The sequence below is a fragment of the Macrotis lagotis genome, chromosome 3 (assembly GCF_037893015.1).
Source record: "Macrotis lagotis isolate mMagLag1 chromosome 3, bilby.v1.9.chrom.fasta, whole genome shotgun sequence".
NCBI lineage: Eukaryota > Metazoa > Chordata > Mammalia > Peramelemorphia > Peramelidae > Macrotis > Macrotis lagotis.
The window spans coordinates 284115921-284137477 of NC_133660.1; the positions used below are offsets into that span (position 1 = coordinate 284115921).

The window sequence follows — 21557 nt, forward strand, 5'->3', positions numbered from 1 at the left end:
TGAGCAGTTCAAGAGAAGGAAAGAAGGTGGATGGGGAGAGGTGACCCAGGGTTGAGGATTAAGAAGGCTGTGAGCAGTGAAAGGAGAAGGCTGGAAGGAATGCAAACATGGACAGTGCTTTGTTAAACCAGTTAACTTTGGTATTTGGATTTTGGAGGAAAGAAATTGAGGCTAAAGCAGGGTGGCTGGACTAGAGAATCATGAGGGGATTCATGGCCTCAGTGTGGTGATAAGGAGGAAGAGCAAGCTAAGGAAGAAGGCACTGGTAGGGGATGACAGAAGAGGGGGTTTGTGATAAGAGAGGAGGATTTTGGTGGTTTACAATCTTGAAGGGGGCATGTTTGGGTAATGGCGAAGCCCTAGGTGTGACCTCCCCTATAGGTGGCTGAGATTATCTGTCTCATTATCTGAGTGAGGTTAAAGGTCACAAGAATAGAGAGGGTTGAAGAACTGGGAGACTGGAGATTTAAAAAATCTTTAAGATGGAAGCCAGTCAGGATGAAGGCAAGGATTGGGCTAGAGGAGGCTGGCCCAGAGGCCAGAGTCTCTGAGGAAGAGGGAGAGGCCCATGGAGGTGGACAGGTGGCAGCTGGGTAGGATGATATAAAAATAGAACATGCTTGGAGAATGATAGCCCCACCATGAGGTGCCTGTTTGGTTCTGGTGCCAGGCTTTAGCAAAGACATTGATGAGATAGAGACAGATCAAGATGGTAACCAAGAAGGGTCTGGTCTATATTCAAGTATCCAAAGGGTTGTCCTTTAGAAGAGACATTAAACTTGTTCTAAATGCTCTGTTTTCTCCTCTATAAAATGGGTATCAGGAAGACCTGAGTATAAATCCTGCCTCAGACTAGCTATGTGACCCTAGGCAAGTCACTTAACCTGGTTTGTCAAATCCTATGCTCCTGAGAGATGGCAGAGAGATACATTCCCCATGCATTTTCTTGCATCTTTCCCCATTGCATCCATTTTCCCCCATCACTCTTCTGTCCTCCTGTTCTTTCCTTCATCCCCTTCTTGCCCCATCCTCTGTCCATCCTCTCTAGTTTGCTGTCCCTTGTCTCTTCTCATCGTTCCTTCCACTTCTCCCCATTTGCGCTGCATCACTCCCAATGTCTACTTTGCCCACCCCTCACCACCTCCCCAAACACCCACTGATACCCCCTTCCTTTCCTCTGTCTCTTGGTCCTTTAGGCTCCATCTCAGTGAACAGTAGAAGCACACCATTTTTGGCCAGTGGGGAGAGTGAGATCCTGGACTTGGAGAGTGAGTTGTATTTGGGGGGCCTCCCCGAAGGGGGGCGGGCAGACCTGCCCCTGCCCCCTGAAGTGTGGACAGCGGCACTTCGGGCTGGATATGTGGGCTGTGTACGGGACCTCTTCATCGATGGGCGCAGTCGTGACCTTCGGAGTTTGGCGGAAGCCCAAGGGGCTGTGGGGGTTGCGCCCTTCTGTTCTCGAGAAACACTGAAGCAGTGTGGAACAGCCCCTTGCAGAAATGGGGGGGTCTGCCGAGAAGGCTGGAACCGCTTTGTCTGTGACTGTGTTGGGACAGGCTTCCTGGGCCGGGTTTGTGAGAGAGGTGAGTATGGGTCAGCCAGCCATCTTGGCCTCCTGGTCCCTCTCCCTCATCCCAACTCTATCCTTCCAAATGTTTCCTGTCCCCTATCCCTGGTCTCTTTTCTCTTCAGTGTTCCCCTTTCATTCCTGGCCTTTCCCACCTGAGAATCCTTGAACCTCCTTCTTAGTCTCTATTCCCTTAATATGACCCCCCCAAAGAGTCTAGCTTCTGGCCACCCATATGCCCCCCCCATTCCCTCTCCCCCTCAGGATCCATAACACCCTATTCTCCCTTCTCCTCAGGATCCCCCATCAATGTCCTTTTCCATCTAAATCCCTCCATTTCTCTTTATTTTTCCCCAATTACCTGCAAAGAGAGTTTTCAACATTCATCCTTTTGCAAAATTTTGAGTTGCATATTTTTCTACAACCTATCTTCCCTTCTCCCTCCTCATGATGGCGACAATCTAGTTTAGGTTGGACGTGTACAGTGGTGTTGAACGCATCTCCACATGAGCCAGTTGAGAAGGAAGAATTAGAACTAAGGGGTGGGGGAAGATCATGAGAGACAGAGACAACACAAAGGTTTTAAACAGTGAACATAGTCGGCTCTGCTCTGCATTCAGACTCCAGAGTTTGTTCTCTGGATACAGATAGCACCCCACTTTCTCATTCTGGTTTTCTGTCCTTCAGTGTATTTCCACAACCCGACTCTATTCTCTCTCCCAGCTCTGTATCCCTCTTCATCGCTGTTCTCTTTCCCCACATGTGATTATCACACTTCTCCATGTCTCCATGACCTTCTGCTCTCCTCTCCCCTCTCCTGTTCTCTCCCTGCCCAAGGACACCCTGCTTTGCCTTTGTCCCCTCTTCAGCCTTCTTCCTCCTCAGGTTGCCTGCTCTGTAATTGCTCTCTCTCTCTCTCTCTCTCTCTCTCTCTCTGACAGAGGCCACCGTTCTGAGCTATGATGGCTCCATGTACATGAAGATCATGCTACCCACTGCCATGCATACTGAAGCTGAGGATGTGTCCTTGCGCTTCATGTCCCAGCGTGCCTATGGCCTCATGATGGCCACCACCTCCAAGGAGTCTGCAGACACCCTTCGCCTTGAACTGGATGGGGGGCAGATGAAGCTCACCGTCAACCTTGGTAACCCCCCCTCCTGCTCCAGTCATGATCCTGCCCTTGACCTTGACCCCATCCCCCCCACCTCTGGAGAAGCTGGGAGGGGTACCAAGGGTGGGGCAGGGTAGAGCGAAGCTAGTCTTGGGCCTGGACCTACCCTGTGTGGACACAGTCAGAGAGAGAGGCAGAGTTGGCCACAGCCCAGGGGGTGATACCATCACATGTGATAACACCCTCTGAGTTGTCGACACACAGCGTGTGATAACACCATCTGCCTGTGTGTGTCTGGGGCGTGATGACGTTCCCTGCCCATGTACACAGAGTCCCGGCAGCATCTGTCCCTGGTCATACCCAATGGGAGGAGGAATGTTGGGAAACTCCAGAGCTGTCAATCAGCCCTGCTTTGTACTGACTCATCATTCAGTACTCTGATGGGCAGAACCCAGAGCTGAGCATCAAGGGTGTTGGGAGGTGGCTCAAAGGAACCAGACTGGGCTCTGGTGGGTAGCCCCTGCAGTGTCCCCCACTCCAGCCTTAACCTCCCCAGCCAGTCTATTATAACTACCTGAGCCTTCCCCCACTCTGATCCCCCACTCATGAACATGTATGCATATAAAACAACTAACAAACAATCTGAGTCATCATGATTCACAAGTGCTCACCCCTGGGTGGACAAGAATAGAGGAATGAGCATCCCCACATGGAAGCCTGTCTGCTCCAGTAGTCTTTTTTTAATTTTTAAAAATTTATTTAAGGCAATGGGGTTAAAAGTGACTTGCCCAAGGTCATGCAGCTAGGCAATTATTAAATGTATGAGGTTGATCCAGTAGTCTTAACTGCCCTCATTGGCCTCAGGAGATACTCAAAGACTTGGAAAGAGCTCCTAGGTCTCTTTGAAACAGGTCAAGAATCATTAGCCCCATTTTACAGATGTGGAAATGAAGTTTCAGTTAAGTGCAGAGACTGGCCCAAGGTCACCCAGCTGGTCAGGATCAGAGGGGGGATTCACCCCTGGGTCTTGACTGACTTCATATTCTTTTTATTTTATTTTATTTTATTTTATTTTATTTTATTTTATTTTATTTTATTTTATTTTATTTTATTTTAAAGTTTTTGCAAGGTAATGGGGTTAAGTGGCTTGCCCAAGGCCACACAGCTAAGTAATTGTTAAATGTCTGAGGCTGGATTTGAACTCAGGTCCTCCTGACTCCAGAGCTGGTGCTCTATCCATTGCGCCATCTAGCTGCCCCCCTGACTTCATATCCTTAATGAGGTTTCACAGTGACCCAGAACTGGATGTCTGTGTGGGTGACATGGAGATGATGATAAGAGAGCAGGAGAAAGGGCCACATTATGGTCGATGAGGACTCACCCAGCCTGGCTGCTCACAACCTGGGCAAGTCACTTTTCCTCCATATGCCTCAGTTTCTTTATCTGTTAAGAAAAAAAGAGGAGTTGGATTCAGTGATTTCTCTGGTCCCTCTCGACTCTCCATCCTTAGCCCCACCTGGGACAGCTTATGTCCCAGAGCCCCAATCTTGCCTTACCCTCACTGAGCAGGTGCCCAGAAGGTTAGGGCACCCATTTGTGGAACAGGAAGAAACTTGGGCTTCCAGTGGAAGGAGGCTCAATGTAGCATGTCCTCCTTGTGATGGGAAATAAGTCACATACACAGGATACAAAATAGACTCCTTTGGGCTAATCAGGGGAAATGTCAGTCCGTCTGTAGGTCAAGAAAACATTTATTACATGCCTACTGTATGCTAAGTACTGGAAGATACAAAGAAGGGGTAAATAGTCCTTACTCTCAGAGAACTCTCAGGCTAATGGGGAGGAATAATCAGCAGAGGAAAGTGCCAGAACATGATGAAAGGCCTTCACAAGCAGGCAAGGACCTGGGTTTGAATTCTTGCTCAACCCCCCACTTCTTCTGTACCCTTGAGCAAGTCCATTCCCTTGTCTGGGTCAGTTTTCTCCTTTATAAAACGAGGGGGTGGGGTTCAACCAGTTCATATCTAAGGTACTTCCCAGAATCTTCCAGATATATAGGTAAGGAGCTCTTCCTCCTCCTCCTCCTCCTCCTCCTCCTCCTCCTCCTCCTCCTCCTCCTCCTCGTCTTTCTTCCTTTTCTCCTTTTCCTTCTCTTCCCTTCTCCTTCGCCTACTCTTCTTCCTCCTCTTCCTTTCCCTCCCCTTCATCTTGCTCCTTCTTTTCCTCCTTTTGGAGAGGAAGGGAAGCTGAGATAAGGTCTTTGCTCTCCCCTTATGGGAGATCTCCTGAAAGGGTGAGAAGCTAAAGGCTTTGAGGCAGCAGCTGTGGGTTCCTCTCCAAATTGCTCCACTCCCACTGGGAGCTGGGCCAGAACTTCCCCTTCCCCATCAACCACTCCCAGCCTCCTGGATGCTAGGGAGTTGTGCCTGGGGAGATCAAATAGCAAATAGATTGTGGAGATAAACATTGGATGGGGGTAGATGATCAAGGACAGAGCCATTATGTGAGCCTCTAAGGCAGTGGGGACCATAAGCACTGGGGGAAGAGGGATGGGGCATCTAAGGATGAGGTGGAGGGATTCAAGTTGAGATAGGGAAACTGGACTCGCAAAGGGTGAGGAGAGGTAGAGTCGCTGACCAAGAAGCTACCCAGGGGGTGAGTCCCCAACCAACCAATCAACCAACCAATGAGTACATCAACAAGCATTTCTTAATCACCTTTATGTGGCAGGTGTTTTGCTGAGCTCTGGGGACTTAAAGCTCCAAAGAAATCCCAGAACTCTGTAGTTTAACCACATTTTGGTAGATCAAATGGTCAACAATCATTTTTAAAATGAACATTACTCATGTTGTAAAAGAATTAGAACTAAGAGGGAAAAAGAGCACGAGAGAGAAGGAAAAACATAAGCCAAGTTTTAAACAGTTTTGTTCTGCATTCAGAATGCAAGGATCTTTCTCTGCACATGGACGGTGTTTTCCATCGATAGGATTGTCCTTGATTATTGACCCGCTGAGAAGAGCTAAATTTGTCATAGTTGGTCATTTCACCATGTAGCATTTATAAAAATGCCTACTATGTGGCATTGTGCTATGGTGCTCAGGATGCAGAATGGGCTTGTCCTCAAAGAGCTTCCATTCCACCCCCCCCACCCCACCCCCAGTCCCGGAATCTCACCCACTCAGGGCTAGAAAAGGAGATTGCAGACATCTCACAGTGCTGACCTTGGGCCGGGTGTTGTCAAGACCTAAGGGCTTGAATTTGAAGCTTGGCCACCGTATGTCCTTGGGCAAGTCACTGCCTAGCTTCACGTTCACCTGTGTAAAATAAGAACAGTAACAGGAAATTATTACCTTTCTGATAAGGAATGAGTGAGAAGGAAACTCTCAGCTCAGGCAGGACCTCTCCTTGGCACCTCTTTAGACCACACAGGGCCTAGTGTGGGGTGGGGGGGGGGCTGTAGGGAGTTCAGAGTCCATGGAGCTGGTGTCAACTGGCATGAGGCTATGGCAGGATTGGTCAGGGGCCTGGGCTGGGGTCCCAACTCTGCCACATTTTACCAGGAAGCACTCATTCCTGTCTGGACCTCAGCTTCCTCATCTGTAAAATGGAGAGACTGGTCTAGATAACATCAAGGATCTTAGGACAGATTTAAATATGATCCTTCCTACTTGTTAGATCTTAGGAACATTCTTCTTTCTCTCTGGGTCTCAGTTTTCCCATCAGAAAAATAAATGACCTCTCAACTCATGCAATTGGTGATCCTAGGAAGGTTCCCTCCCCAAAACATGAGGCCTGTTGGGGACTCAGGGAGAGTCTCTGACATCCTTAGCGATTCCCTCTCATACATGAAATAGCAGGTCCCAAGAGTAGTGAATCTGGCCCGATTGGAGATGCTCCAACCTGCCAGGAGCTCAGGGCCCTGTGGACTGCTGGAGGCTGGAGGGGAGCTCCATGGAGGAGAAGAGTTTTGACCTCAGTTTTGGGGTACCGATGGACTTTGACTCACTGGGCTGTTTTTGGTGAGGAAGGATAGAGCGGCCCCGGTCCCTGGCTCTTGCTTGAATGCTGAGGATATGGGGGAAAATGTGTCTCTGTGGGGGTTCCCTCTGCCCCCCCCCACCTCAACTGGCTTATAGACCTTTGATACCCTGGGCTAAGTATTGGGGAAAATGGGGAGAGAAGAGGGTTGAATTCCTTCAGGGTGAGGTAGAGTGAATGTGAAGGGTGGTAGAGGGGGCAATCAATCCTGGGGTCTATTACTCAACCTGGGAGTTTGAGGTCTTGGGAACCTTGCCCTTGAGGGATGGTCACCCTAGGCTGGCTCTCCTCAAAGGGCCCAGTAGCCTGGGTACTCTTGAGCATTGCCTCCTCCTAATCCACCTTCACCTTCCTCTTCCTCTCCTTAGTTCCTGTCATGTCACCACACAATACAAAATCTGACCTTCCTTCCCCAACCCACTCAAGGAGATAAGGAGGGACCAAAAAGTATCTGATGACTCTGGAAGCCTCAGGTCCCTGGGGGAAGAGTCTAGGGATCCTTCTCAGGACCCCAAATTCACTCCCTTATCTGCTTTCCTACGTCTGGCTGATTTGTCAGTTCTTCCAATGGGGCTCTCCATCCAGTCTGTGGCCCCTAGCATTACAGCTAATGAACTTCTCCTTCAGTACTTAGAGGGTCTGTGATCTCATTACCATGGGCAGTCTGTGGTCAGTACGTTCTGGCCTCCTCATTCTCATGATATGGTTCTTGTCTTCTCATAGACTCTGGCTTCTGAGAGGCCCACCTTTCCCGGGCCCCATTTGGCCTTCCTTGGGGGTCCTTAGGTCCAACATCTCCTAGGCTCAGGCTTCAGATCATGGTGGAGGGGCATGCCCAGCCTGGGCAGGGGTACCCTGGCTGCCCTGTAGGGACGGTGAAGGGAAGGAGATGTTCACTCCTTCTCCCCTCTGGCTGGGTGCTCTCTCTGTCTGCTCCTCATAGGGTGGTCATTCTGGAGGGCCTGGTGTGTCTCTCCAGCTTTACTGATCAGTTCAAGAAACCTGCAGCTCACATTACTTCCTTCTCCAGACAAAGGGGCTTCCTCCTCTGTTCCTCATGTGGGAGAGGAAGGGGTCAAACCTCCCCATCAGGGACCTCCTTTCCCTTCCCTGGTGGGGGGCAGGCTGCCCTCACTCCCTTTTCTTTTTTGGACCCTTCATTGGTGAAGACTCTGCTGGCCTCGAGAGAGCCCCCGGAGACCCCACCCCAGAGCCTGGCCCCCTTCCCCACCCTACTGTTGTCTTCCCTCCTGGTCCATGCTGGCTGACTTCTCTCCCCACCACCTCATACGCCTTCTCCTTGATCCTCAACCTTTCCCTTCCGTGCTCCCCAGACCCCTTCCTGCTTTTCTTTCTTGATCCTCATTACCCTTTTCCACCCTCCTGCTCAGTCCTTCCCCTGGACCTCTGCTTGTCCTACCCGACTCCTCCTGGGCCTTGGCCTCGGCCGCTAGGCTGGCCTCAAGCTCCCCTCTTTGCTTGGCCTTCTCCAAATCTTTCTCCCTGCTCCTCGCCCACCCGCGTCAGTGCCGGGCTGTAGGCTGGGGTCCCGGCTGCTCTCCCCCACTCTTCTGCTGCGGTTGACCGAGTCGTGTGGAGCTCAGCTCTACGGCCCGAACGGCTCTCGACCCCCCAGAGCCACAGGGGAATGATGGGAACCCCCGATCCTGGGAACCTTCTTGGGGTTGGGGAGCGCCAGACACACTTTCTTACCTGACTTAGTATTGGGTAAGACTTGGACAGCAAGTCTGGGCTTTTGGACAAATCCCATTCTAGTGTTCTGAAGGGCAGGGGCATGTTGTATCTTCCCTTCGATCCCTGCTCACAGGAGTGGCTTGGTAAATATTTGTGGAAGCCAACCTTCAGTCACTTCTCTTGCTCCAAACTGGATGACAGATGCTCCACGGGAGCTGCCTTCAGAGCCCCTGGGGCCCATGAAAACCTTGATCTGGGCTCTAAAGATTCTGCATGATCCTGGGCACCTCCAGGCAGGATTTTGGTCTAAAAGGAGGGTCTTTGGACTGGAGGCACACATTGGACCATCCATTCCCCTCCTCAGGGGAAAGAGGCAGGGCAGCCCTTTGGAACTCAGACTTCCCTGTAATTCCCTTTGAAAGTCTGGTGTTTCCCCCCATGGCAGGGGGAGAAAGAAGGTTCCCAGGGAGGGTGAGGGACCAGAACCCTAGGACTCTGGGGAGCCGTGGCCACGGGGTGGGCACCTGGGCTGGAGCCCCCAATTGAACTTAGAGCCTGGGTCAAGGACAGTCACCCCCAGGTCTCTAAGTGGGCATCACCCATGGCTGGAGGCCCAGGGGGCCCTGGCTTCCTCCTGCTTTTCCCCCCACTGAAGTTGGGGAGCCTGCAGGGAGCTGTCAGGATCCCCACCTCCTCATGCCCCCACTGTATGACTGGGATTCATAAGGTGCTCCTCTCCCCAGACGTGAGGGGCCTGGGCTTCTCTGAGGAAGGGAGGGCACAGGCCTTCCCTCTGAAGAAGCCTGGTCCCCCATCACCCCGGCAACCCTGAATCCCAGCTCAGAGGGCCTGGAGCCCTTTGGGGAACAGGAGGGGTGTGAGTCTGGCCCAGGATGGGGAGAGGACACCTGGGCACGCGTGGTCCCCGGAAAGTGGCCCTGGGGGGACCCCCGCCTGCAGATCCCCCTCCCTGTGAAGGATGTAAAAAAATTTTCTTTTGCCTTTTTGTCTCCCCTCCCCCTCCTCTGCCCGCCCCATGGGCCCCCCAGACTGCCTGCGCGTCGGCTGCGCACCCAGTAAGTGGCTTCCCTCTTCTTCTACTGAAAACAGGGTTGGGGAGCAAAGTGTTGGGGTTGCAGAGCCCCCAGTGGGCACTGGGGGGAGGAGGTGATGGAAGTGGGGAAGGGAATTAAGTCTAGGGTGTGTTTGTGTGTGTGTCTGTGTGTGTGTATGGGTGTCTGTGTGGGCGCACGTGTGTGCATGTGTGTCTGTGTGTGTATTGGGGATGGGGGAGATCAAAGAGCAAGATGATAGCCCTAAGAGGGGAGCAGGAGCAGAGCAGGGTAGAACAAGGAAAAGAGGGAGTCAGGATGCTCAGGCCTGGGGGAACACAGCAGAACCCAAGACCCTGGGGAGGTGGGGCAGATCCTGGGGTGGGTCCTGAGGCTTCAGGTAGGAAGATGGAGGGTGATGGTGTGGAGGGAGCACCCTAGGCCCTGCCCCCATCCTCCAGCATCCTGTGGGGAGCAGCTGCAGTACCAGAGATGGCCACAGTGGGGAAGGCGAGATGCATGGAGAGAGCCCAAGGAGGCAGAGAAGGGGTGGGGGAGGACTAGACTCAGGCCCAGGAGGTGATGCTCTGTTTGCCTTCCAGGGCCAGTGATGGAGGGCCCTTGGGGAAGCGGGCCCTGGGGAGGCCAGTGGAGCTGGGTCCAAGAGGATAAAGTGGTTGCTAGCATCAGTGGACAGATCAGGGTGTGTGTGTGTCTGTGTGTGTGTGTGTGTGTGTGTGTGTGCGCGCGCGTGTGCGCGTGTGTGTGTCTGGGACTGTCTGGAGAAGTTGTGTGGATGGTCCACAAGTGAATGTGTCTGGGGCACAGCCCTTTCTCCTTTCTGTCATAAATGGTCCTGGCTCCACAGTGAGGGCTGAGGTCCGAGGGATTGGCCAGAGACATTGGAGGCTGGAAGTGCCTTCTGACTCATCAAGGACCGATTCAATTAAGCTCAGGGCCATTGAACTGCGAAGTGTATTTGATTGTCTTTTAATCCTTCAAAAATTGGCCTTCTGGGTCTGGTCAAGATGGCAACTTCTGCTGATTAAATGGAACACACCATTGCAGTCGCTTGGAGGGCAGCCTGTTCTCTGTGTGTTTGTCTGTCTAGGGCTGGGCTCATACATAAGCAGCAAATTGGGATTTCCATGGAAGGATTTGATGGGTGGGATTACTTTATAAGGAAAAGTTGTGTTGGGATGAAGGGTGGAGGTTGGGTGTGTCTGGGTTATGTGATGAGGCTTTTGTGGGGGGGTGCAGAGTGGGACCTGGTGAGTGTGGGGTCCAGGAAGTTCAAGTCTTAGATGTGAGATGGGTCAGGAGTGAATGGTGAAGAAGTGCCTGCTATCAGGGACATGAAGTTTTCTATAGGAGTAAGAAGTGTGTGATGAGGCTTTGGGTGTGCTCAGCAGGGGTTGTGAGGCTGTGTTTGGGCATGCAATGACATTGTGTGTATAAATCTATAGACACACATGTGCCTGTGTGTTTAATGTATGTGGTGAGGATAGGGGTGTGTTGAGATTGGTGTGAATGTGTATGGCCAGTGTACATGGTCAGGACATGTGTTTGGGGGTTATGTGTGTGAACAGTAGTGTGCATGGTGAAGTTGGATGTGTGTTGAGATTTGTGTGTATGCACTGAGGCAAGAGTGTCTGTGTGTGTTTGTGTGTGTGTGTGTGAAGGCTGTGAGTATGTGAGAACGTTAGTTTCTATGATGAAGCTAGATCTCGGTTGAGATTGTGTGTGTGCACTTGGGGGTGTGTGTGTGTGAGAATGCTAGTGTCTATGATGAAGCTGGATCTATGTTGAGATCATGTGTGTGCACACTGTGTGTATGTGTGTGTCAGGGCTGTATGTGAGAACACTACTATCGACGATGAAGCTGACTGTGTTGAGATCACATGTGTGCACATTGGGTGTGTGCATGTGTGTGTATGTGTGTGTGAGCTATGTCTCACAGTCCCCCGCTCACTCCCCCCTTGGTGCCGCAGGTAAAGGTCCTGAGACACTCTTTGCTGGACACAAGCTCAATGACAATGAGTGGCACACGGTGCGTGTGGTTCGCCGTGGCAAGAGTCTGCAGCTGTCTGTGGACAACGTGACTGTGGAGGGTAGGTGACTCTGATGGGGTGGGGGGATGGTCTTGGCCCCTTCTCCTTAGCTCCCCCTATGATCCTAGTTCCAATGATGCTTCAGCAGGGGAAGCCACCCCCAATGCCTACCTGGCACTTCCTAACAAGGACACTTCCTTACCACTGGGTCCTCTGGCCCATAGACCTCACCGTCTGTTGGTTTCATGAACTCAGGAAAGATGGTGAGCAGAGTATTAGACTCAGTGGGCTTGTTACTTAAACCTTTGTGGGAAGGAGGGCATCCCTGTTCTGTGTGCCTCAGTTTCCCATTCTGTAAGATGAGAATGGTTGGTGTAGGTCAGGGATTCTTAACCTGGAGTCCTTGAATTTTTTTTAATATGTTGATCACTTTAGTTCATTATGATTGATTTCCTTTGTCATCTTAAGTATTTTATTTTATGCATTTATGAACAAGATCTTGAGAAAGAACCCAGAGGCTTCTCCAGGCTTATGAATAGCTTCCCACCCTGGCACCTTCTCTTAACCAAACCCTCCCTTCCTCTGCTCTGTGTCCCTGGAGTAGGGCAGATGGCTGGTGCCCACACAAGATTGGAGTTCCATAACATCGAGACGGGCATCATGACCGAGCGGCGCTTCATCTCTGTGGTGCCCTCTAACTTCATCGGACACCTGAGTGGACTGTTGTTCAACGGGCAGCCCTACATGGACCAGTGCAAAGATGGCGACATCACCTACTGTGAGCTCAATGCCCGCTTTGGCCTACGGGCCATCGTGGCCGACCCTGTCACTTTCAAGAGTCGAGCCAGTTACCTAGCCCTCGCCACACTCCAAGCCTATGCCTCCATGCATCTCTTTTTTCAATTCAAGACCACAGCTCCCGATGGGCTCCTCCTCTTCAACTCAGGCAATGGCAACGACTTCATCGTTATTGAGCTGGTCAAGGGGTGAGCCAGTTGACTCCCCTACCCTGTGCTATTCCCTCAGGCCACATGGCCCTCTTACCTTGCATCCCCATGACAGTGTCCATCAGCTTTGGTTGGGTTCCCTTTTGGTGGCAAAGAGCCAAGGCATGGATGTCAAGCTAGGTGTCCAGTGGCCCAGCTCCCCAGTCCATTGCTTATAGGTCTGCTCCCTTTTTCCCTTCAGCGAGTTCTCTAATTCCGAGAGGTAACCCATAGTTTCCCCAAATGATGGGCTCACATGAACCAAGTAAGCTGAATTTCTTTGACTCTCCACCACCCTAACCCACCTACAACTCCAAAGGAATCTCCAAAATAAAGCATAAGAATGAGCTCATGTCCAGGTTCCCCTGACTATAACAAGGTCCCCAGCTCCCTTACAAGCGCTTAGGATAACAACTTATGTGGGCAGGACAGCCTTTGTTTTCACATCATTAAAATTCAGAAGATACAAAAGACTTAGTCAGATACAAAAACTGCAGAAAGCTCATGGTGGTTTGAAAGAAGACTTGAAGCTAACTGTAGACCTAGATATCCCACCCCCATTCACTCTATCTCAATTCTAGTCATCTCAGCATTGATTAAATACTAGGAATACTGGGGTCTCAAAGGCAAAAATGAGGCTCTCTGCTTTTCAGATCTTTCAATCTGGCACCTTTTTTAGGTGCCAAACTCTTTCTTAGACTCTGTGCTGGGTACTGGGCTACAAAAAGATCCAAGTACTTCCCTTAAGAAGCTTATGCTCTAAAGACATATGTTCAAGGATGCTGAAGTAAATATAGGGAATGGAAGAGAGAGTAGGGAAGGAGCCTAGCTCCAAGCATAGGAAATCAGGTGAGGCAAGGCATGGAGACAGGACAGGAGAGAACTGGGTTTCCTGGACCATGGACAGCATTAGATATCAGGACGGAAAGAGAGGTGCAACCAAGTGTTTGCTGCAGTGCTTTCGGTTTTTCCTCATGGAGTTAGAGCACCTGGGGCTTGAGGGATGATTCCTCTCCTGTCTTCCCTAGTCAGCCCCCTGCTACCAGAACAAGTTAAATCCTTGGTTAGTGCCTGCTTCTTGTTCCATGCCCCTTCCTTGGTGCCAAGTGCTGCCACCAGCTTAGCAAGAAATCCCCAAAGACGCTAGGCTCCTAGGTCCTCCATCCACAGCTTCCTTCTGTGCTTACCTCACCATGGTAGGCCTTTTCATCCAGTGGTTGAGTGTACAGAAGTAGATGTGAGGGGGCAGAGTGGAAATGAAGAGGAGAGAGCATGTGTCCTGGGTCTGGTGTCAGAGCATTAGGTTTGAACCCAGGCTTTGTCCCCTGCTGACCTTGGGTATTTCCTTTTCTGGACTGCAGTTCCCTCTTCTGTAAAAGATAGAGAGTCTGGATGTCTTGAGCACCACCCCAGCTCTCCATCCAGGGAATTTTCTGGCCTCACTCCTTCCCCTGGGATGTCACTTGCTCCTTCTTTTCTGATGGATGAGGTATCAGATGCTGCAGCATCCTGAGTCCTGATCCTAGCTAGCGTGGCTAGCTCATCTCCCCAGCACAGACTGCCAAATGTTCCACAATGTTCTCTTTATTTGTAGCTCTTCTAGGGCTTTCAGTGGCATGTTTCCCCTACAAACTCTGGTAGCTTAAGCCCCTTCCCCTTCCAGGTCTCTCCTCTGGGACTTAGGAGCCAATCCACTAGGGTTCTTCCTCCCAAGAAAGCTTTTGCTCTGGAGTGGTAGATCCATCCCCAATACTTCTGTTTCCAATGACTTATTAGGAGTCCTCATTCCCTTGGGTGCAGTCTTCTCCCTGCTAGTCACATGCCACTGAGAGATCCTTCCATTATTTCTCCTCATCGTCATAAGCTGAAGGTCCACTTCTCTATTCCTCTACTGCCTGAAATTTTTGTCATTTCTCTGCTGTTGGCCCTGCCCTGGCATCTTCCCCACATCTCTCTGGGGTCTCTAGGATCAACACTGCCCCATCTTCCCCTTGTGTTATTAATTAACCCTTCCCTCTCCCCTTGTCTCCTTAGCAAAAGCTCATGTCTTCTTTCCTCACTTTGATCAGGTACATCCATTATGTGTTTGATCTGGGGAATGGCCCATCTCTGATGAAGGGGAACTCAGACAAGCCTGTCAATGACAACCAGTGGCATAATGTAGTGGTATCAAGGGACCCAGGCAATGTGCATACGCTCAAGATTGACTCACGCACGGTCACGCAGCACTCCAATGGTGCCCGGAACCTGGACCTCAAAGGTAAGAGGGCTATCTCTGATCATTCATCACTGACACCATAATTCCTTTTGTGACTCCCATCACATCTTATCCTTCCTCAATAAACCTTCCATTGATATTTCTTTTGAAGCCCCAAATCCCTCCCCATGACTTCCATAATCTTTTCTATGTTTACTGAGAGGTTTTACCTTGACCCCCCCCCAATATCCCTTCCATGACCTCCTTATATTTTTTCTTGAATTCCTCAATTCCCTTGATGCTTTAGTCTCCTCTCTGTAATTCACTATCATTTCCCCTGTGACTCTTTTTGCCAGCCTTCCTCTCTGTGATGCTCTATCACCCTTTTTGTGGGAAACTCCCATCATCTCTCTCTCTCTCTCTCTCTCTCTCTCTCTCTCTCTCTCTCTCTCTGCAGGGCAATGGGGTTAAGTGACTTGCCCGCACAGCTAGGCAATTATTAAGTGTCTGAGGCTGAATTTGAACTCAGGTCGTCCTGACTCCAGGGCCAGTGCTCTATCCATTGTGCAACCTAGCCACCCCCATCATCTCTCTAATCACACATATCTCTTATGACTTCCCATCACCTTACCCTATAAAATCCATTTAGCCATCTTTGTGATTTTCCTTATGACCCTCCCTTTATTGTATCTCACAATACAATCATTCCTGTGTCCTCTATTATTCATTCCTCCTATGATGCCTCCATTGTCACTTTTTGTGATTTTTCCATCTTCTCTCCCTATGGAATCCTATGTTTTCCTTTCCATAGACTCTTATTATTCCCTCTTTCATTCCCAAAACCTCCTCCTTATAATTCCCCAGGATTTCTGCCATGATACCCTATTACCCTTCCTTTGTAACTGAATGATGGGAACCTTAGGGGAAGTGAACACTCCACCTTAGAACCTGGAATAGAGGAGAAGAAAGATTTGGAGAGATTTGGAGAGAAGAGATTTCAAAGGGTCCAGAGAAAGGATAGGTAGGATGCCATGGGTTAAAATTCCAGAGGGAAAGTCAGTTCAAGGGAATAGGGAACTCATAAGGATGAAATACAAAGGACACATTCCACAAGGAAGAAAAGAGTAGTTGGTCTAAGGAAGCTGATGTAACCACATAGTGAGCTCATCACCCAACTTAAAATGTGTGTGTGTAGAGATACAAACAATATAGCTAACAAATGGTTTATCCAAAAGTGATACAGTAGGAAGTCTCTGAATGAGCTGAAGCTAGTTAAGAAGCTGAGGACTATGGAAAGAGGTTTGATTTGTTTCTTTTGCTCATTAATTTTATTGAGGAAAAGAGAAAGACCTCAGAAGGATAGGAATGTTACCTAGGGTATATGAGATGGTGATAATAGAGGACAGAGGGAAGGCAAAGCTACCCTAAACTCAGTTTGTTTCGGTTTTCTCTGCCAAGAAGAATCCTCCTTGGACTGGAAAAGACAGAACCAAAATGGCTAATAGGGAATTGATACCCAAGTAGGAAGATCACAAGGAAGCACCTGGCTGCCCTTTATAAGTCACCAAGTCCAACTACAATTGTGGCACAGTCTTGAAAGATCTGGGGGAGGTGGTGTCTGGATCCATTGTCAGTGATTTTTGTATGACGATGCAGAACAGGAAAGGTTCTTTAGAACTGGCGAAAGGAAAAAGAGAAGAGAATTGAATTTGTAGAGGCCAGTGAGGTTCATATGAAATCTCTAGAGAGAACTGTGCCTCTGACCCACCTATGTGACCCTGGGAAAATTACCTTACCTCTCAATATCTCAGACAACTCTCTAAAATTTTGAATTGCAGATAATTTGCATTAAAAGAGGGGTTTCCTCTTGGGGGTTTCTTACATCAACGAAATCACAGATTGGGTCCAGTCAACAAGTTTTATTTAGCATCTACTGTGTCCCAGGCACCAAGATAAGTGCTGAAAATGAATAAAAAAAGGTAAAATAACCCCTTCTCAGGTCCAACTAAATTATTAAAATAGTAGTGAGTGAATATGCAGCAAAGAAGCAATGATCAAAAGCCAACACGTCTTCATCAAGGACAAGGCAAAACAGATGAACCTCAGGTCCTCTTTTGATACCATGACTAACCAAGATTAGGTGATGTTGGATGTATTGTTTACCTAGATTAAAATAAAACATTAGAAAGTGTCTCCCATGGTATTCTTTTGGAAAAGATAGAGAGATGTAGGCTAGTACAATTTGGTGGATTGATTGATAACTGTTAAGACTGCCCTTCCCCAGGGAATAATCCTAATGGGTTTGATGGAAGAAGGGCTCTAGTGGGGTACTCCAAGAATCTATGCTTGGCCCTATGCTTTCATAAAGAATGTGATAGGGATAGATATAAAAGTTACACATGAATTTTGAGTAAACTAGGTTCACAAGTAAAAGCTGAGAGAGGTCTGACAAAGCCAACAGTTTGTCTGAAGAAGTCCTGTGAACTTTAGTGTATGGGCAAACTCAATGGATATCAATCAGTGTATGATAGGGCAACCCAAAGGGTAAGTTAAGCTATTTTGAGAGAGACCTAATGCTCATGATGCCAGAAGTGATAGTCTTCTCATCCTCTGCCCTGGTCAGATCCACATCTCAAATTTTGTATATAGGTTTGGATGCCACAGATTAATGCTTAGATATATAAGGTCCACATGAGGGCAACCAGGATCACAAAGACCCTTAAGAATCATGTATATCAAGACTGAAGAAACTTGGAATATTTACTTTAGAAAAGGGAGTTTCATGGGAAATGTGGGAGATGTCTTCAAGTATGTGAAGGGCTGTCACATGGAAAAGGGATTGCCTTTGATCCAACCCTGGTATCAATGTTGGGAACATGCAGAGAGGCAGGTTTGGGCTCAAGAACAGAAAAACCTTCCTGGCAGTTGGTGCTTCTCTAATACTGGATGTGATGCCTCCAGAGGCGGTGGGCTCCTCCTCTGGGAAGTCTTCAAGCAAAGGCTGGATATCCACTTGTTGAGTAGGTGAATTCTTATTCGGTCAGGGGCTGTTCCAGATCCCCCTCGTGTCCCCTCTAGCTCTGAGATTCTATGTGAATGGAGAGGTGGAGACGGGATGTGGGGGAAGAAGAATTGACAAGAATAAATCACTGGCTGAATTTGGGAGGTGGAGGAAGAGTTGAAGAGTTCAGAATGCTTCTGGGGTAATTAGTGATTGATTCTGAGTCATTGGAAAGATGGTGCCCTCAACAGGAGATACAGGAGAGTTTGGAGCAGTGTATATGTAAATGGCTTCCCACTTGGAATTCTGATTGGGACACATTGAATTTGGGAGGAATATCCAGGGAATAAAATTACTGATTTGGGTCTAGAATTCAAGACAAGGGTGTCCATGCATGATCCCTGTACCCATGTTAATTAATGGAATCACCAAAGCAGAGGACATGGAGGGAGAAGAGGACTCAGCACTGAACCTTGGAGGGGGGCCCTATTCTTAGGGGGCAGGAGATGGATGATGAGCTAGCAGGGGAACCTGAGTGGTCAGAGAGAGATAATTCAATGAAGGAAAGTGTCTAGGAAGACTGGTGACTGTGTATCAGAGGTTGTAAAGGGAGAATGAGAACTTAGAAGAGGCATTGGATTGAGTAGTTGAGATATCTGGTAACTTGAGAATGCCGTCTTGATCAATAGCTGGGCCCAGAAGCTGGTTGGAAAGGATCTGAGGATTTTGCATCTGTGGCAGAGGAAGCGGGGGGCAGCAAGTCTAGGTATTTCAAGGAGTTTGGCATTGAAAGGGAGGAAGGGTATAGGACCATCACTCAAGGGATAACAGAGTCAATCAAAAATTTGGAGTTTGTTTAAGTATGAGAGAGAGCTAGCCGTGTTTGTTTTTATCAGGAAAGCAGCCAGAAGAAAGAGAGAGAAAGATCCAAAATGAGGGAAAGAAATGATTCATAGGGCAAGCTACTGTTGGAGAAATGAAGGAATAGCTCTGGGTACACAAATATCAAAGAATCATAGAATTTCAGAGCCAGAAGAGAAGCACACCCAACAAGAGGGTCTTCAGTCCTCTTTTTTTAAAGTTTTTTTTTTTGTTTGCAAGGCAATGGGGTTAAGTGGCTTGCCCAAGGCCACACAGCTAGGTCATCATGAGGTGTCTGAGGCCGTATTTGAACTCAGGTCCTCCTGACTCCAGGGCCGGTGCTCTATCCACTGCACCACCCAGCCACCCCTTCAGTCCTCTTCTTGAACTTAGAGAGAGTGACTCTACCCTACAGGTCATCCCATCCAGCTTCATTGCTCATTCTTGTTGCTCACTTTTTCCTTATGCCAAAGCAATGTAGGTAGTCACTACTCGTGTAACATTGAGCAAGTCTCTTCCTTCTAGACCTCAGTTTTCTCATCTGTAAAATGGACTTGAAGGTCTCCAAGGTCTGAATCTAAGATACTTGTGATACTTATGAAGTGGAAATCTCAGCTCTGACACTGATTACTGGTGTGAACTTGGGCAAATCCTTTTCAGATTTTTTCATCTATAAATTGAGGTGGCTGGAGGTGACTTCAGAGGTTTCTCCCACCAGTATATTTATATGCATTTCAGCCTAATTTACCTTTTTTTTTTTTTGTAAATTTTAGCTGGACAAATGGACTGACTCTCTCTTTCAGTGTCCAGAGCAGAGGAGAAGAGAATGGGTGGAGATGTGAGAGTGTGATGGATTAGAGGTGTGGAGAAGGGGAAATCAGGGAGCTCCTGATCAATGCCTTCTATTTTTCTTGGTAAAGCAGGAGGTGAGATGCTCTGCTGAGAGAGGAATCATGAGGGTATAAAACCAGGTCCTTCCCCAAGCTTCTCAAGTTCTTGTCTTTATCTAGCTCCATTAGCAGCCATGTGGTCTTGATGGAGAGCGCCATCTTCTCCCCCCAGCCCTAAGGACCTCAGGTGGACTCTCCACCCCTTCCTGTTTCAAAGTCCCAGCCCCCTCTGCTGGACTATCTATGGAATTTCTGTTTGCAATCTAAGAGAAACCTTTAGCCCACAGCTCATTCCCCAAAGATGATTGATTGGCTCTGATCTCAGTGACTGATGAGGTCTCTCTGGGCTCAAGTTACCAGCTCTGCCCACTTCCGCCTTCCCTTTTTGCATGAGTCGGCATCACTCAGCTGCTGGTCTGGGAGTGTTATTCCAGAATTCTATTACTGTCGTTTCCCAATATCAGTATAAGTTTGCATAGAGAGTAAGAATAATAGGCATTAAGGAAGGCCAATGACTTCCTCTCATAACTCCCTTCCTTCCTTTAGGTCTCCCATTACTGCAGTTCACTCCCTTCCCCTTCTCATCTCAGGGTTTTTTTTTTTTTCATTTCTCTGTCCCATATACCTCCCTCTAACTCTCTTGGGATGTCAGAGGACACGAGTTTGAATCTCATCTCTTAGACTTCCTGCTTTTCAGGAAGCACTTAGAAAAGCTTTATTTTTTTGTCTACTCAGTCTCCCTGACCTTCCATTTCCTTATCTGTAACATGAAGGAATGGGACTAGTTAGCCTCTGAGATTCCTTCCAGCTCCCCTAGGAATCTCAGTAGAAGGAGAGGAGATATCCATGGTCCTGAAGGACATGGAGCCCAAGCAAGGGTCAAGGTGGCTGGTGACTCTCTCTCTCACACACAGAGCCATCCTTATCTCAGCTGTATCTCAGGGTATCAGCTGTCTTGTGAGATGCCAGGAGGCTGTGTAGACTAGCTCCAGAGGTTATAAGATGAGTCTTTCTTGTGCTCTCATACCCATGGCAGGGGCCCAAGTCTGTCCTGGGCCTGTTTCCTTCTTGAGGAAGATGCAGTCCCTGGGTCAGCTGAGTGGAGGTGGTGAGGGTCCTGATGATGACTGGAATCACCAGACTTGCAGTAGTCTCAGAGAGGAGGCTCTGGATCTCCCAGAACATTTGGGAAATTGGACTTCGGGCAGTTTCTAGAATGAGGGCAGCACGAGTGGTCCGAACCCTGCCCAGTTTCCTGGTATCCTTACATAGCATTGTTGGGAGTTGTCTGAATTGTGGTCTCCAATAGTGGGTTCTGGGTTAGGTCAGAACCATGCTCACTGTTGAAGTGATGGGAGGCCCCATTGCAGATATTCTTATCCCTATTTTATCAATGAGAAACTGAGGCTCAGAGAGGTTAAGGCCTTGATCCAGTCTTACCTAGCCAGTAAGTGTAGGGGCAGAATTCAAATCCATCTCTTCTTGAGATGGCCTCTTCCCTTCCTGCCTTAGGATTGGAATCTTATGATCCTATGACTCCAAGTCCAGTACTCTATGGCAGCTACCCCTTTGGGTAGGGCATAGAGAAGAGTGACGAGCATGCCCAGGAGCAGGGAACCCAAAGAGGGGGCTGAACGCTGTTTCCCTGCCTGGGTCCAGAACAGCCTCAAGCTTGGCCCACATCCTAATCAATGAGTCAATGACAACTGCTGCTGTTTCCAAGAGCACTGTGAACATTTTCCCCACAACAGCCTCTTGAAGGACGTGGTCCAAATCTGCTCAACCTCTTTTTGTGGAGGAGGAAACTAAGACAAAACAGCCAGGAGCAGGGGCAGAATTCAAACCCGGCACCCTGAGGCCAAAGCTCTGGCTCCCTGGGTCCTCTGAGGTCCCTTCTAACTTGAAGCACGGCCTCCTGTGGTCGCCTCCACCACACTGAGTCAGCTCTCTGTTATCCATGCGAATGTGGGGGCTGTGGCGGTGGGTAGAGGTGTGGGCTGGCTGAGCTGCAAAAGGCCAAAAATAGCATTGTCAGCTTGTCGTTGGGAGGAAGGCATCTCATGATGTGCAGGGCAGTGGGACCTGTCTCCTGGTTACATGTGGGTGA

General features: G+C 49.0%; 1 protein-coding gene across 8 annotated transcripts in view; it reads left to right on the top strand.

The window, feature by feature from the left end:
• Positions 1-21557, top strand: part of NRXN2 (neurexin 2) — a 153553-nt gene that overhangs the window by 59404 nt on the left and 72592 nt on the right. For 5 of the 8 annotated variants that reach the window (XM_074231151.1, XM_074231153.1, XM_074231149.1 and 2 more), the window contains 6 exons: positions 1197-1583; positions 2509-2712; positions 9462-9488; positions 11447-11575; positions 12120-12501; positions 14571-14761. In XM_074231151.1, coding sequence (XP_074087252.1) covers positions 1197-1583; positions 2509-2712; positions 9462-9488; positions 11447-11575; positions 12120-12501; positions 14571-14761 — 1320 coding nt within the window. Of the gene's footprint in view, positions 1-1196; positions 1584-2508; positions 2713-9461; positions 9489-11446; positions 11576-12119; positions 12502-14570; positions 14762-16601; positions 16678-21557 lie in introns of those variants that run through there. The other 3 variants (XM_074231152.1, XM_074231156.1, XM_074231155.1) reach the window with 2 other exon arrangements.